This window comes from Cyprinus carpio, chromosome A3 (assembly GCF_018340385.1).
Source record: "Cyprinus carpio isolate SPL01 chromosome A3, ASM1834038v1, whole genome shotgun sequence".
In the NCBI taxonomy this organism is placed as follows: domain Eukaryota; kingdom Metazoa; phylum Chordata; class Actinopteri; order Cypriniformes; family Cyprinidae; genus Cyprinus; species Cyprinus carpio.
In genome coordinates this window covers 21891107-21909128 of record NC_056574.1, presented here as the reverse complement: position 1 = coordinate 21909128, position 18022 = coordinate 21891107, and the positions used below count along the sequence as shown (strand labels likewise).

Below are 18022 nucleotides of genomic sequence, written 5' to 3'. Positions count from 1 at the left end.
ACACACACACACACACACACACAGAGAGAGAGAGAGGCTGAAAAACACCCAATACAAATAAACAGTCAAGTTCCTGATCGTCAGAAAGGCTGCTGTCATTTAGCCAGGAAGATGCAGCACAAGTGAGAGAGAGAGAAAAGCAAGAAATTCAAGACCCAGAGGAGAGATTCTTCTCTAAGAGGCCGCCTGACCCAGTGTGATTTAAGATGCCTGCAGGCTGCACGGTCGCCACCCTGTCTGGTTGCCCCCCGTTGCACATTGTGCGGACACTGGGATCAGTTGATGCCGCCTGAGCCAACATGAGACGCGCTGCACGCGAGCAGCATATGTCCGTTGGTCTGAGCCAATGACTCATCAGACGGTAATGCTGACCGGCCTGAGGATGCACTGCAATCCTCAACTACTGTCTGATGAAGAACAGTACTGAAAATACAACAAGACACATTCTCAACAGCTTGTAACACATTGAGTAGAAAGAGAACTGTGGCTGAACTTGACACCATGACACAAGCCCAACTTAAAAGAAACTGCATTCTTGTTAGTGTTCAGAACGTATGTGGTGGACTGACGTGTAAAGACAAACATTTGCAGTTGATGTTAAATGGGTTTAAGGTAAATTGGCATGTTGACAAGGAGGAGGAGACTAGTCAGGGCTGTGGTTTAGCAGTTAGAATGCATGCTTAGACACGATGCAGGGTCAAGGCCCATTTCCCAGTACTCTTCCCTGCTCTTTTCTCCATCATATACTGTCTTTTCTATACTCAACATTTTGAGTAATAGTAATATTAGCTTCTTAGCTGTTAAATAGGTCAACAAAAATAAAACCTCTGTGATTGTTTACATTTTACATTTACATTTAATCATTTAGCAGACCGCTATTTATCCAAAGCGACTTACAAATGAGAACAGTAGAAACAATCAGATCAACGTCAGGGGAGAGAACAACAACGGTATACAAGTGCTATGACAAGTCTCAGTTAGTCTAGTACAGAACACGTAGCCAGGGTTTTTTTTTTTTTTTTTTTTTTTTTTTTTTTTTTTTTTTTTTTTTGAATATGATAGACAAGAAAAAGAAAAGATAAGTACTAGTATTAGTTGGTTAAGTGCAGGCAAAAAAGATGAGTCTTTAGATGTTTTTAAAAATGAGTAAAGACTCAGCTGTTCGAATGAGATCGGGAGGTCATTCCACCAGCTGGGCGCAGTCCAGGAAAACAGTCCAGTGAGAGTGATTTTGAACCTCTTTGGGGATGGCACCACAAGACGTCGTTCACACTTTCAGAGCGCAAAACTTCTGGAGGGCGCATAAGACTGAACTAGTGAGTTTAGGTATGTTGGCGCCGTGCCAGTGGTCGTCTTGTAGGCAAGCATCAGTTACCTTGAATTTGATGCGAGCGGCTACTGGTAGCCAGTGTAACCTGATGAGGAGAGGAGTAACATGAGCTGTTTTTGGCTCATTGAAGACAACCCTCGCTGCTGCATTCTGGATCAGTTGTAGAGGCTTGATAGTACATGAATGCAGGAAGGCCCGCCAGAAGAGCATTACAATAGTCCAGTCTGGAGAGAACAAGAGCTTGGACAAGAAGTTGGGTGGCTTGCTCTGACAGGAAGGGTCTAATCTTCCTAATGTTGTATAAGGCAAAATCTGCAGGACCGCGTCGTTGTAGCAATATGGGTTTGTGAAGCTTAACTGATGATCCATCACAACTCCTAGGTTTCTGGCTGTCCTGGAAGGAGTTATGGTTGACGAACCCAGCTGTATAGAGAAGTTGTGATGAAACGATGGGTTAGCTGGAACCCACCAGCAGTTCTGTCTTAGTAAGGTTGAGCTGAAGGTGATGGTCATTCATCCAGCTAGAAATGTCACGCAGACAGGCTGAAATGCGAGCAACTACCAGTCGGGTCATCTGGTTGGAATGAGAAGTAGAGTTGAGTGTCATCAGCATAGCAGTGATAGGAAAAAAAGCCATGCTTCTGAATGACAGATCCTAATGACGTCATGTAGATGGAGAAGAGAAGCGGTCCAAGTACTGAGCCTTTGAGGAACCCCAGTAGCAAGTTGTTGTGACTTAGAAACTTTCACCCCTCCAAGACACATGAAGGATCTATCAGAAAGGTAGGAGTTAAGCCACTGGAGAGCGGTTCCAGAGATGCCCATCTTTCTGGGGGTGGACAGGAGAATCTGGTGATTAACAGTGTCAAAAAAGCAGCAGACAAGTCAGCAAAATGAGAACTGAGGATTTTGAAGCTGCTCTTGCCAGTCGCAGGGCCTTCAGTAACCGAGAGCAGGGCAGTCTCAGTAGAGTGGCCCACTTTTGAAGCCAGATTGGTTGATGTCCAGGAGGTTGTTCTGTACAAGAAACATAGAGAGCTGGTTGAACACAGCTCGTTCGAGTGTCTTTGCAATGAATGGAAGAAGGGGATACCGGTCTGTAGTTTTTCTAGAAGTGCTGGATTTAGAGATGGTTTCTTCAGCAGTGGGCTTACCCGAGCCTGCGCTGTCCAGGAGGTTAAATGTTCCAGAGTGAAGAGAGGAGTTGATAATGTGAGTAAGTGAAGGTATGACTGAAGAAGAAATCGCCTGAAGGAGGTGAGTGGGGATCGGATCCAGTGGGCAAGTAGTAGGATGACTGGACAGGAAAAGTTGGAAACGTCCGTCTCTGAGAGTGGACAGAGTTACACATTTACTCAAGATTTATTCTCTTTATTTTCCATTAATACGCACATTCCATTGGACATATAAGGAAAGTACATCCTTGTTATGACATTTGGATAGGATGTGGGAAACTTACTCTCTGCAAAAATATTTTTTATATGCAAGGAGTTTGCTAAATTTGTCCTCTGCCTTCATGGTATGTGTTCTTTTCTAGAGCTGGTATTTGCTCTTTGATATTTGGAGATCTGCTGTTCTGCTCAAAAAGGTGTGAAAAAAACCACAGGTATCTTTTATTTGATCTTAGCTATGCCCTCATTGTTCTGGCATAGCTCTGAACTTAAGGTTACTTAAGATGAAGAAAACAGTTGGCAAGATGTAGATAGTGAAAAAATGGATAAATTAATTTGATGTCTATAGATCAGAGCAGAACATCTTGTGATGTTGTAGAAGCATGTAAGTCTCTAGTATATATATATATTATTTATTTATTTATTTATTTATTTTTTTTGAGCCAGATTGCATTGCATATTTTATTTTTAAATAAACAATTATTTTACTGAAAGGACTTTGTCTGCCTGGAGCTCTCCTGCATCAATGTTCAAATTTTAGCTATTTATATATACACTACAATTCTAAAGTTTTGGGGCCAGTAAGATTTTTTTTTATCTTACGCTCTATCTTACGCTCAACAAGGCCACATAATACATTTAAAATGTATGTAAATAAATAAATAAGTACATACACACTAACACATACACACACACACACACACACACACACACACACACACACACACACACATATATATATAATATATATATAAAATATAACAAAAAAAAAAAAATATTGAAGAAACACCCATTTGCCAGCTCTCTCCGTCACACACACACACACACACACACACACAGAGAGAGAGAGACACAAAGGCTGAAAAACACCCAATACAAATAAACAGTCAAGTTCCTGATAGTCAGAAAGGCTGCTGTCATTTAGCCAGGAAGATGCAGCACAAGTGAGAGAGAGAGAAAAGCAAGAAATTCAAGACCCAGAGGAGAGATTCTTCTCTAAGAGGCCGCCTGACCCAGTGTGATTTTGAGGCTGGTCGCCACCCTGTCTGTGCCCCCCGTGCACATTGTGCGGACACTGGGATCAGTTGATGCCGCCTGAGCCAACATTGAGACGCGCTGCACGCGAGCAGCATATGTCCGTTGGTCTGAGCTCTCTGACGGTTAATGCTGACCGGCCCTGCAATCCTCAACTACTGTCTGATGAAGAAGTACTGAAAATACAACGACACAGTCTCTCAGCTTGTAACACATTGAGTAGAAAGAGAACTGTGGCTGAACTTGACACCATGACACAGCCCAACTTAAAAGAAACTGCATTCTTGTTAGTGTTCAGACGTATGTGGTGGACTGACGTGTAAAGACAAACATTTGCAGTTGATGTTAATGGGTTTAAGGTAAATTCTATGTTGACAAGGAGGAGGAGACTAGTCAGGGCTGTGGTTTAGCAGTTAAAGCATGCTTAGACACGATGCAGGGTCAGAGTACTCTTCCCTGCTCTTTTCTCCATGGATACTGTCTTTTCTATACTCAACAAAAAGTTAGCTGTTAAATAGGTCAACAAAAATAAAACCTCTGTGATTGTTTAAAATTATATTTATCAATTTCAATTATTTTTCATTATTTTTTAAATTAATTAATTGAACTTACACACTAAACACTACTGTTCAAAAGTTAGGAGTCAGTAAGATGTATTTTTTTAAATCCATACTTTTATTCAGCTAGGGTGCATTCAATCAAATAAATGCAGCATCAGTGACTTTTAAAAAACATTAAAAAAATCTTACCAGTCCCAAACATTTGAACAGCCTTCTAAAGCCATAGAATAGTTCACAAATGAGTCATTAGCCTTGTTCAAAATAAAATATGGTGCCTTCAGATGTGTCAGGTTTGAGGTCATTATGTGTGTCATAAGTAAAAATGGTGCAGCACCAGTCTGTTTGGTCTGTTTCTCAAACAAAGCTTTTTTAACAGCTTTGAAAGACAAGAAATAAAAGCACATGAGTCATTTAGACTTATTTTTTAGAGCTCTTATGGTGTTTTTGTCCTTTATAGACCTTGACAGACAAGATCACAATGACCCGTTGTGTGCGAAAGCCTTCATTGGTGCTCCATTGAAGGTTTGGAACAACATGAGGGCCAGTAAATGACTGAATTTTCAATTTTGGTTGAAATGATGCAGAATAGTTAGCTACCACTTACACATGAATTGGCTCAAATAAATTTACTTCAGCTGAATATCTGAATAATATCTACCAATATCTACTCATGTTTATAAAACTACTGATTGGGCCAAAGCGATGTCTGCAGATCGGAGCCGGACTGTGAAAAGAATGTGCTGAGCGATAAAGCCAGGTGCAAGTAAACAACATCAGCACGCATCGAATCAGACTGCTCAAAAAATGACAGCCATGCTCGTCTCAGACATGAGCAAACTGTGACACTGTGATTGTCATGAGATCGCTCCATTGCTCTGGGCATCTAGACAAGGGTGGCCATGTTAGACACACAGAAATGAGCAGTGACAATTCTCCCAGCTTCAAAGGTACACTCTCTGCCAGGGATGGACTGGGAGTGAAAAACGGCCCTGGATTTTCTCCCAAATAGGCCCACCAAAAACTACAAACTGTCGCTACAATCTCACATTATTACAGCAATTCTGTCGCATTTATGCTAAATAACATCACAAAACCATGGTGACCCTTCTGACAAAAACAATAGAAACCATCACAGAAATTCACAGAAAAAACTTTTAACCATTAAAACCATTAAATAATGGTATCATGTAGTGTGTTTTCTGGGACATATTACATTAGGATTTAATGGTTTTAACAAAAGCCACCAACAGAAGGCGACCAATTAACAGTAGAGACCAACAGATACCATTACAGTTTCCATTAAAACCAATACAATTTCATTATAACCAGGAAAACCATTACAAATTATGTGATGGTTTCTATTTATTTATTTATTTTTTTCAGTAGGGGATTGAAATAAATGTATTATTGTATGAACTAAAATACTGGAAATCTATAGAAAAAAAGCAGAATACAAAATTTATAATATGACAATAATAAGCATAAACCTAGAATCTAGAAACCTGAAACAACAGTATTCTTCAATTTGAGTATTCACATGTTTCTCTCTCTCTGTGTGTGTGTGTGTCATGTTAAGCAGACTTATCACCTTATAGGTGATTTCATTTACTCTATTTTTTAACTCAATAGGCCAATCTCTCAAGTCTAACCCATTGTAGAATCGCTGCTGTCTCTTTATGAATGAATGGAATATTCATGTCAGACAATGCTAAGTAATAAATAGCAGTGAACGTTCGGACTAGGGCCGGGGTGTCCTGGGATTTCAATATAGTGCTCATAGGCTATATGCTCTATAGCAGGGATGGGCAACTTTGATAGTGACGAGGGCCAGCATGTTTTCTCCTGAAATTAATGTAATTTGTTTTAAATATTTTATTAACTATAAAACTTGTGCAGTTAAGCTTATTCATATATATGTGTTTTTGTGTGTGTGTGTGTGTGTGTGTGTGTGTGGTGTGTGTGTGTGTGTGTGTGTGTGTGTGTGTGTGTGTGTGTGTGTGTGTGTGTGTGTGTGTGTGTGTGTGTGTGTGTATATGTGTGTGTGTGTGTGTGTGTGTGTGTGTGTGTGTTTTTTTTTTTTTTTTTTTTTTATGTTTGTGTGTTTGATGTGTGTGTGTATGTTTGGTGGTTGGTTGATAGCCTTGGATAAAAGCGTCTGCTGGATGAATGTTTTTAGATTTGGATCTGCTAAATGCATATATATATATATTATATATATATATATATATATATATATATATATATATATATATATATATATATATATATATATATATATATCGGACCAGCATTTCTGGCACAAGCTCCACAGATTGACATACACTAACCACTACGCCACAGCACCTGACCACTGTAGATCAAATGGTCTGCGTCATAGTTCCATTTCGCATTTGCAGGATGAGCAATTTATCAAAATTAATGCAAATTACTACTCAAGACTAATTATTCCAATAGCTGCCATAAGCAACTGAGGTGTGATTAAACATCCTAACCTACACATGAATGAACTAGTGACATGGTGGCCCTGTTTGGAAGTTAGGAGACATAAATATCATCCTGACAAGCCCAACACAAGTGCGTCCCAGGCAGAGGCTGCCAGATGCAGATCCATCATCCACATTGGCAGCACCAAGAAAAAAAATCCACTGTGATGAGGAGTAGAAACAGCAGGCTTGACAAACAATGGTGGTCTGCTCTTCATTCAGAGGAGACGGGAATCCTGATGACATCCTAAAGCTAAACGACATGGGCAGTCACTGCCAGAGCAGACAGGCAGCCTTTTCACACTTCCAGGAGCCAGAGAGAAACCAGGGACCCTTTGACAGACCCATCTCCTCACACACACAACGGTGAGTGAACGACTGTAGTTTGACATCTATCAGAATGTGTTCCAGACAGCAGCTGTAGGACCGGCAGCTCTTGTATCAGCAACAGACTGCAAACCTCCAGTCTGGTGTGCATCAGGGAGAAGTTTTGATATGTTTGGTCACAAAGTCAAAAGTCACGTGGGAATATGCTGTATAATAGACATAACACTCATGCATAACATGATTTCCCCAATAAAACAAAGTTCCTTGATCATCAGTTTACATTGGTCTTTACAAAATGATCAATATTGGCATTTTAATTTTGACAGAAACCAATAATCGAATTATCTTTTCCATGTTATGGGTCATGATCGATATATAGCTGTTACTATAAATCAATACTGCTTTGTAAAAAAAAGGGAAAGAGCTACAACTAAAATCTAAAATAAAAAGATTGTACTGTACGTGAATTTAGCCATCAAGACATTATAAAACTTGAAAGATATATAATATTCAGTCTGAAATCTGCAATAGAAAAATTATTAGAGGAAGACCCTCTGTGCTGCTGGTTAGATAAACTTGGGTTGAAAATAGAGCTCATTGAAATAAAACCAATGGATTAGAATGATTTGTTTGATTTGTGTGAGTGGTCTGAAATACAGTTTACTGTCTGTTTCAGCTTAACATTAATAAAGGTTGTTGTGCTTTTTTTGAGACACAAACTGAATGAATTCAACGAACTAAGAAATTAACTCTCACACACAAAGCTCTGGTATCATATATGAGCACAGCAACTCATACTGTATATCTGACATGTGCTCTTAAAGGGACAGCGCTCTTCAGGAGATCTTTGCTATAACTATTATAAGTTAGTGCTATACAGTATAAAAATAAATATTCAACATTGGCTCCACCCCTTTTATCAGGGATGCATCAAGAGGTGACTTGTGCGAACTTGAGCAGCCAGGTATCCCAGAATGCATTTCGCACCAACCAGCGAGCGTTAATGGCGGAGGAGAAAACCCGCATAATTTTCAAAATATTACTGTTATTGTGTCATGAAATGCAGTTCTAAGAGTATTTCAGGTGAGAATGTAGTTGTTTAAAACTCAAATCTGCAGTTTATTTATAAAGATAGCGCCTATTTGAACATTTGCTTTGCCGATTTCAGAGATGTGAGCTCCAGGCGATCCCCTGGTGTTCAGTCCTCACGTATCCTGCTGAGAGCAGCCTTACCTCGGCTAGTCATTCTGACATTCGCGGCTGGCTCTGATGTCTCTGTAGTGGTTAAACATGAGATCTAATTTGTTTTGGGTATATCTAACAGGCAATCTTCTGTCTCATGAATCTAAATTTGTTCCAGGTAGTATTATTTTGGCTGAGCATAAAGTTATGTTTCACAGTATTACAATACTGACTTTGTAGCATATGTTTGACTGATTTGTTTGCCTTTGTCTTTATTTCCTTTTATACAAGCATCTTATACTTTATTTTTATACCTTTATAATGCCTATTATTGTTTATTAAAACTGATATTTAACAAACAGAGGCAGAGTTGTGCTTTGTCATATTTCATTTATTTATTATACATACATACAGAGAAGATAATCAGAGTACATGTGCACTTATTGCATGAACCATATGTTTTTAAAATGAAAATGTAAACGTTGTGTTTTATGTTTTGCTTTGTTAAGTATACATACAGTGAAGGTAATCAGAGTATGTATGTGTTGCCTGAAATACATTTTTGTAGCTATAAATACGTTTAAATGAAAACAAAAAGAGGCAGTGGTGTTTGATAAGATAACATATTTCATTTTATTGTAAACATACATACAGTGAGGATAACTGGAGTAGCCAAGGCGAGCTGAGTGACGTTATCAAGAACGCTGCTGTTCCATCTGAAAAATTACCAGACTTGCGTCCTTCCTAGTTTGAACTACCAAGAACGCAAGTCCCAACTTAGCGTACTTGGTATTGAGAAACAGCTAATACATATCCAATAACAATTACAAAATAAATAAATGCATTGCCCATAAGTATCCAGTACTATTTAAAAAACTAAAATAGACACCCAGTATTGGCCAAAATATATCCACTACCAAAAAAAATATATAAAATAAATCCACTTCCAGGACCAAAGGTACTGATCCAGTATGTCCTACTTAGGGAACCTATGTTAAGCTTACTAACAGTGCCGTAAGCTTTTAGTAACAATATAAACTAAGATATAACACTGAGAGGCACTTAACATTTCACGTTACTTTAGTCATGCATCTCAAACATGAAAATGATTGAACACAGCACAGCCACGCTAGAAGGCTAAAGGTCACCTAAACATTGAGTGAAGATGTTGTATAAAAGACATTTGTGTCACATTAGTTAACTCATGCTGCTGCTGCTTTTGCATACGAAATGCCAATGAAACACAGTAGCAACAACATATCAAAAATTAATAAACCGAACCAAGGAGAGTCGTCTGCATTTCCCCACAGAATGGAGCACATTTGCTGTGCTTTGAATATTTCTGTGCTTTCTCTTTCTGCAGGGACCCTGGAGGCAAGCAGGCAGGGGTTGTTGGTAGCTGATGCTAACCACTTTGTGGCATTAAACTGCTTTCTATATTTAACTCAAGTGGCACTTGGGGAGGCTGGTGGCAGAATAGAAGTTTGAATCCAAGGAAATTGAGCTATCAAGGATTAGGGTTATACTAAAAAACACAGCAGCCCAGATTTGTTGAAAGATGTCTGGAGGACCGAGCAGACCACAACACCTGGCAGGTCTGATCAGCTTAACACTGCATTAACCTGCATTAGCCCCGCTACCACTGCAGGAAACTGCGTGGCAGCAGAAACTAGCAGACATAACTTAACATCATGTGTAATTTATTGACACCTACATGTATCAGTATTTTAGTTGCAGTCAGTTAGAGTGAGGTCAGTTGCATTAATTGACACATAGCTGTGATGACTGCATCAAGAGCAAGCAAAAAAAAGAACCTATGCAGTCCATGATACCCTGCTCCTTGAAGAAGTCTCTCAAATCCATTGAACTGAAAGGTAGCAGAGGAGTGATTCAAATTTGGAGCATGATATGAACAAATAATATTATGTAAATGAATAATCTCTTTTAAAAATCTTTTATTAACTGGGCTACTCCAGAGCTCGATAGTAATGTGGGCAGTTGACAATTAATCCATCCATCCATCCATCCATCCTTCTTTCCTCCCTTCCTCCCTCCCTCCCTCAATTGCACAAAATATTGCACGATGCAGATCATACAAACTATTAGCAATAAATAAATTAGAAAGATTTTGTTAGCTTTTATATGAAGTACAGGAACTTCACACTGCATGACACTTCTGGAAATGTCATGTGCATTTTGGAAGCACAGTTTTTGCAGTGCAGTATGCTGAACTGCAAAATATAACATTTTCCAGGACAGACACTAACGGAAACCAATTGAGTCGAGCAGGGGTTCTCAAAAAGGGCTGAGTCATTCATGTCATAATTCACTCACACTTTGTGAAATCTCACTTGCTTTTTTAGTGTACAAAGCCTCTTGTGAGAGCTGAGCAATTCATAACTGCGGTGCCGAGACTAATAAACTTTTCACATACATGAGAATCAGACTTAGACTCACTGTCAGTCTTTATTAGAACCTTTCACCTTCCTTTCTAGAAACCACACTGAAACACTCACATATCATACTAACTAAGACACCCAAACTGGAGGTAGAAATCCGCTAGCTCTAGCTCTAATCACCGTACCTTCCAGCTGCTTGAATTCTGTGCCTGGCAGTTGACACATCATTACAGCACAGCAAGTGACAAGAAGTACCTTGGGGATTCCTTCTAGCGGCTGTTTAAGTCAAGTTAGGAGAGCTCGACAATAACAGGCACCTCCATATCCATCCATATTCCATATCCCACATTCACCATCCCACCTCCTGTGCAAGATGATAAATAAATGCTCCCCACAACATCGATCCGTGTTCTCTTATTTGGACCTCATGCAAATACACCGCCCAAAGCCAAACCAGCAAACTTATTTGGGTTTCATGGTGATACAGTCTCCCTGACTAATAGGTTTACCAGAGGTAATCCCATGCAAACTTTTGCATCATCCTCTGGAAGCAAAATAACATTCCCACAACACCCCCAAACCTCCTTTTCTCACATGGGGCACCAATTTTTTGCGTGCAGAGTCTTTCCGCAAGTCAGCAGGGGGTGTGTAATAATTAGCCCCTGACAGCATCAGAGAGTTGTTTTGTCATATAGCACTATGCAGAGAGGCACATTAGCTCCGGGCCCAGGAGGGAGTTGCCGCTGACTGACTGCCAAAGACTCCCTGCCGAAGGCGGTTGGCGGCAGCCACTGCATCAGTAGCTAACTCAAGATGCGCTCCCACCCACCGAGTCAAAACATTATGTACTGTCATTTCAAGAGTGCAAAGTGGACGAGAATGCCTCCACAGATCACAGGACAACCAGACGACTAAAGACACAGGACTAGAAATCGTGCTGCTGTAAAATTTACTCATTATGGTCTTGCTTGCCAATATATTAATATCTACGCTGTAATTTTGATGACTTTGCATGAAATAAAATAAGCACCATAGTAAACACTGTGATGATTTAAATGCCCTTTTTATTTGGCCACCAAATTTTCCAAGTTTTGCAATTCAAACTTGTCTTACAACCATATGTTTTAATAGCATCTCAGATTTAAACATCAGTAACAAAAATGGTATAAGAGTTTGGTTTATTTACGTGTTTGAATCATTTCAAACTGGCATTCTTAAAATTAGTCAATTAAAAGTTTGATTCAGTGATTTGTGTCATTACTCAAAATGGCCATTTTCTTTAATAGTAGTAGCAAAAATAGAGTAAGAGTTTGGTTCTTTTCTGTGAATCAGCTCAAACTGTCATTTTTAGTTCTGTGATTTGCGTCATTACTCCAATTGGCTGTTCTCATTCAAGTTTTGGCATGTCTTGTCTACTTACAAATGTAGTCCTGCCCTTTTATGTATTTGTGTGTGTGTGTGTGTGTGTGTGTTTGTGTGTGTGGGGGGTGCTATAGTAATGAACGCAACTTTAACACGCATCAGATCGATTGTTATGCCATGCTCACTGACATGCTTGTGCACGAATCAGGGTCACGCACACGGTCATAAGGAACTACTGCATAATAATAATATTACTGATAATAATAATAATAATAATAATAAAGCAATTAAATAAGTAAATAAGAATGCTGAAATAAGTTCTAGGTTTGAAATTATATACGAAGAGTTCAGATGCAAAAGCCTCTAAGTGCCATCCAATATTTTCTTCTAAAATGATTATTTTCTCATGCTCCTATGTTTATGTTCAGTTATTTTACTGTAATGGGAAAGAAAAGAAACTATTCATTGCCATTAAAGTGAAATTACTGAACTTACACATGGGAGCCTGATAAAAACGCTCATTTTAGAAGAAAATTTCAAACGGCACTTAAGAGGCTTTTCCAACTGAGGTCTTTCTATGAAGTAATCAGTTCACACTATTCGAAAATAATATTTTATTTTAAAATATGCATATTCACTCTTATTCGTAGGCTATGTCTATAGTCGAAAATGCAAACGTCTCTTGCCACATTAATTTATGATTTAAGCTACATGAATTATGATCGCATATTTTCAATTCAAAACAGCAAAATTTCATAAAAAGTTGAGTAGTTTGCATCACTAAATAGTCTACTACTGTCGGCCACTGAACATTTCTATCGTAAAACAGTTTTCTAATACAGTACTACTTACATCTTTCCACAAACTCTAGTTGCGTTGTGACAGTGAGAGTAAGACCTGCATTCTTTGATTTGATTGTCCATCTCGATCATTTTGACACTGATGAGCGCTGTTGGACCACTGAGGCAGACCAGCCTAGAGCCCAGCCTGAGACGCTCAGGCCCTAGCCCGGCCCGTGTCTGACAGCTTATCAGAATTACTGACCCGAGTCCTTCTTTTTTGACCCCTTCTCCCAAAACAGCTTATACTACTGTTCCAGCTATTAAAATAGTACTGTTTTGTATGTAATGGCAAAGTGACTATATTTCGTTTAGTTTTTTTTTATTAAGTTAATTTAGAAAAATGCTTGGAGCATTTTTGTTCATTAAATATACGTTTTTGTTTTCTAAAGTAACGACCAAGTGGCCAGTGTCACACAGTAAGCCTATGTTTGATCAATTTAGCCTTCTCAAATCATCACGACTTGCCTAAAATACAATTTATAGATATAAAACTGTTAAAGCATGTTTAAACGTGAACTAGATAAATGTGCGCTATATCCAATAGTTTGTGCATAGAATGGAAGCTAAAGCCGCTTTTCAGGACATGGAGGCTCCAGCACAATCACTTGGTGGCTTGTCAATATATTTTTTATTTTTTAGTGAATAATTTTTTCTTTTTTGGTTATGAGTGTTAGATTATTAGTTAACTGTAAATGGTCTACTTTTATTTGTGTGCACTCAAAAAAAATCAACAAATCGTTAAAATAAAGAAAACAAACATGATGCGCTTTCTGCCGTCTCATCTTGAACAGGAGCGCTTCAAAAAAATGAACCGAAACTCAGCGAATACATGCCACACAGACATGATAAATATACCTATAGAAAGCTTTAAATGACTACTTAACAAAATAAAACAAATCAAAAACAAAAACTCTTTCATTATAATCATAATCCGTAAAGACGCACTTCTCTCCAAAGGCGCGTTTAATGAAGAGGAGGCAAGTCAGGATCGGCAACTTCATCCTTGCAACACCGACTCAGAAAACACTAGTTTATTAGAAAATAATTTAAATATCTCCTTCCTATTATTACACATTTATGACACATTTATGGTAATTACTTTTGCCAATGCTTTGCGGCAAGCTTAAGCCTGTTGCGTGCATTTGAACGCAGATCTCTTCAGCTGCGCTGCTGCTGCGGGACAATAAACACCCTCGAGCTGCTCTTGACAGTCGCGGTAGCACAGTCTCTTGTTGTTTCCACCAGCGCGGCAATTTTTTTCATCACTAATTGATAGATGTCTAAAATATAAAAATAAGGAGAAGCCTAAAACAGGCCCAAGGCACGGCCCGCATCTGAACCATGACGTGAAAATTGGCCCAAAGCCAGGCCGAGGGGCGTAAAAAAGTCGGGGTAAAATGCAGGGCTCTAGACCAGCCTAAAAGTTTAACTTTTAAAACTTTTTGTCATCCTAACAACAAACAGCTCTACTGATTATTATACACAGAGTCTTATACTGTCTATCAGCTATGACTATTTTACTCTTACAAAGGACAAAATGGGTGGAAAAACAGTATAAACGACATAAAATGCAGGCCAGGAGCGAGGCCAGGAGCGAGGCCCTCTAGAGGCGCGAGGCCCTGTGCGGTCGCACACTTTGGACAGCCCTTACGATGGTACGCTCTTTGGGCTGGTTGGAATACACAAACAAACCAATGTTTTTTAAGTGCAGCAATTTATTTATTTATTTTTTCTGTGAAAAGCCTATAAATGACTTACTTAAGCTTGACATAAATATCAAAATATATCTCAAATATTGTCACGAAAATGAAAAATAAGGTGATTTTTGAGATATATTGCACAGCTCTACTATTGCTAAGAAGCTATGAAGAAACCATGCTTTTTCATGTTTTGTTCAATAATCATCAAGTACTCGCATGCAAATATTGATGCGCAAACAGACCCGAGCTAACACATACAGGTCTAGTTCACATCAGGGCGTTCATAACCCCAGGCACTGTGGGCAGCATGGGATCATTTTTGCCCAGGAACATTCCGGTGGTTTTTGCACCTCAAAGTGCAGAACAGGCCAAAGAACAGATAGCAGAGATAACCTGAATAAACTAATGAGTTCTGACACATCAAGTTCTTATGGAACAGCAGGATAATGTGTTTGGGCTAAATTAAATTCAATGCATGTTAGCGGAGAAGAGCATAAAGTTGAGCATAAAAACATCTGTCAGATCACAGGCACCAATAAACCAAAACTTCAGAGGGATTTTAAATAGTCAGTCACTCTAACATATTGATTTACACCATATTTCATACATTTATGCACACACAAGCTATGCTCAAATAGATTTTCAAAAGATATGAAGAGACAAGTTCCAAAGTTATGAAACCTTTATATCTCAAAGAATGGGTTTTTAAAATGGTCCTTAGTGGTTGTTTAAAAATTAAAGCTGGACTTTAACAGTATTTAATCAAGGGTCTCCTAAGGCTTAATACGGTCAGTGGGTTATTCGTAAAGTACACACAGAAATATCAGTCACAATATTGTCAAGAACAGATTTACATCCTTTAATTAAACTGTAGCGAACACATAAGTAAAAAGACCAATCACAGCTACTACCAACCCTCCGGTTTTCACCCAAAAATAAAATTCTCTCATCATACAAAAGATTTCATTTTTTAGCAGTGTAATCATCTATTCATCAAAGAATCCTGAAAAAATATCACGGCTTCCACAAAAATATTAAGCAGCACAGCTGTTTTCAACATTGATAACAATGAGAAATGTTTCTTAAGCAGCGAATCATCATATTAGAATGATTTCTGAAGGATCATGTGACACTGAAGACTGGAGCAATGACTGCTGAAAATTCAGCTTTGACATCACAGAAATAAGATACATTTCAATATAAATATATATTAGGGCTGCACAATTAATAAAATTTCTAATCACGATTACAATTATGGATGCCATAAGTGGACTTTGAACGATTACGTAATTATGTTATTTGGCGTGGTTAAGATGCGTTATTTTTCTTTTTACATGTTATCTTAAGGGTTTTTAATTTTAGTTTTAGTATAACATTATAATACCATTCAAATTTTTACTTTTTTATCATTTAAAGAAGAAACCAATCCGATGTATAGTTGACATTTGAGGCTCAATACTATAGAAAAGCACTAAAGGTTTTTCAGTTATATATAAATATCAAATAAAAATCAGCCTTTGTGAGCATAAAAGATTTTTTTTCAAAAAGATTTTTAAAAATCTCATTGACTCTTAACTTTTGAGAGGTAATGCATATAGTGCTATATTTTTTCATCCTTTCTGGAGCTTGTAAGTCCCTGGTCACTGTGGCAGAAACTGGCCTCCATTCTATGAACTATAGTATGGAGAAAATAAACTGTATAAAGAAAAATGACAATAACTGTTTCTTTAAGGTTTAACTTGGCTGTGCCGTCTTGCATGAAAAGCCTCAGGTAACAGGAGTTTATTTAGTACATCTTGTACTTTTCGTAATAGACCATGCACCTTTCTTTATCACACCCTTTCTAACAGAGCATGCAACACAGCTTCTCGTCCAGGCGCTTGTCATTTCTAGGTTGGACTACTGCAATGCTCTTCTGGCTGGACTTCCAACAAGTGCAATCAGACATCTGCAAATGATTTAGAATGCAGCAGCACATCTTGTTTTCAATAAACCCAAGAGAGCCCATGTCACACCGCTTCTCATCTCTCTGCACTGGCTTGAATCAAGTTCAAGACATTGGTGCTTGCCTACAGAACTGCACAGGCTCCTCACCCTCCTACCTCCACTCTTTCCTATGCGTCTACATCCCCTCCAGAAGCATGTGGTCAACAAATGAGCAGCCCCATCGCAGAGAGGCACAAAATCACTCTCAAGGACATTTTCTTTCACCCGTTCCCTGTTGGTGGAATGACCTAACTCCATCCGAACAGCTTAATCCTTCATAATCTTCAAGAAACAACTGAAAAGTCATCTCTTCCATGAGCATCTAACTGCCTCCAATATCAATAATAATAATTTAAAAAAAAGTTCATCTGCCAAATAAATAAATGTAAATGTAAATGTCTTTAAGTGTGTCACACCTCAATGCATTTGGCTGAAAGCAAGACGCAGAAGTTTCACACCAGAAAAAAAGGGTACTCACTTGCAGGAGATGGAGTGCTGTATCCACTGACAGGAAGTCCTGGAAGCGCTGGAGGGGAGAGCCCTCCTAGCATATGAGGAAAGAAGTAAGGGTAGTGCGGCATAGGGAAGCCCCCTAAATGGGTGCCCAGACCTCCGGGGCTGGGGCATGGGTTGCCGTTTCCAGACATGGCACGCTCAGAAACAACACTGAGTCCCAGACCTCTGTGCAGGCTATCCGTGTTGCCGGATGTCTACTTTCCCATCATGAGCTACTTTTGGTAATCCAACTAGGAGAGCTTTGTCTGTGATTGTCCGTGCGTGCGCTTGCTGTTGTGGTTGTAAGACAGAAACAGTTTAATGATTGGTGATCCAGGGTGCTTGTGAGTGGTTATGACGGCATTCGATCAAAGTGTACAGCTCACAGGTGTAGCGCTCTTTGTTTTGGTGTTATGTAACTTTCTGGATACAATCCCAAAGTTCTCTTGGAATAAAAGTGTGTTGATGCAGTAAATTCCAGCACTGTTTGATGGGGTTGTTGTTACTCTGATCTCACTCCAATCCACCCGGTTTCAGCAGGACGGACTAGTGCGATGTGACGCAAGAGGAAATGAGCTGCAGTGCTCCAGAGGTGACAAACTGCTCTCGGGTCAAACCTGTCCAGACGAGTCAGTCCAACACAGTGACCTAGGAAAGACAGAAAAAGAGTGGAAAGGAACAGAGAAGAGGATATTTTTTAGTTGTCAGATGTGTTTGCATGCATGCATTTCAAATTCTACTGTATACAGTTTTGTGTATACAGTCTAGTCGATGTATAATGCACTTTTGCTGTTTACCAATATTTTCAACAGAGTACAATTTTTCATTTAATTTAATTTTGCTGTCATTATATCATACATGCTTTTCCAAATATTTAAATAATTCCTGATAAGTACTTGATGTGGATTATATTACGTGTCAGTCTTCATT

General features: G+C 38.9%; 1 protein-coding gene across 4 annotated transcripts in view; it reads right to left on the bottom strand.

Annotated features, from left to right (window-relative positions):
• Positions 1 to 18022, bottom strand: part of LOC109057926 (retinoic acid receptor alpha-B-like) — a 126781-nt gene that overhangs the window by 53284 nt on the left and 55475 nt on the right. For all 4 annotated transcript variants that reach the window (XM_042723519.1, XM_042723513.1, XM_042723526.1 and 1 more), the window contains one exon: positions 17076 to 17740. In XM_042723519.1, the coding sequence (XP_042579453.1) occupies positions 17076 to 17244 (169 nt within the window). In that variant the 5' untranslated portion in view covers positions 17245 to 17740. The remainder of the gene's footprint in view (positions 1 to 17075; positions 17741 to 18022) is intronic.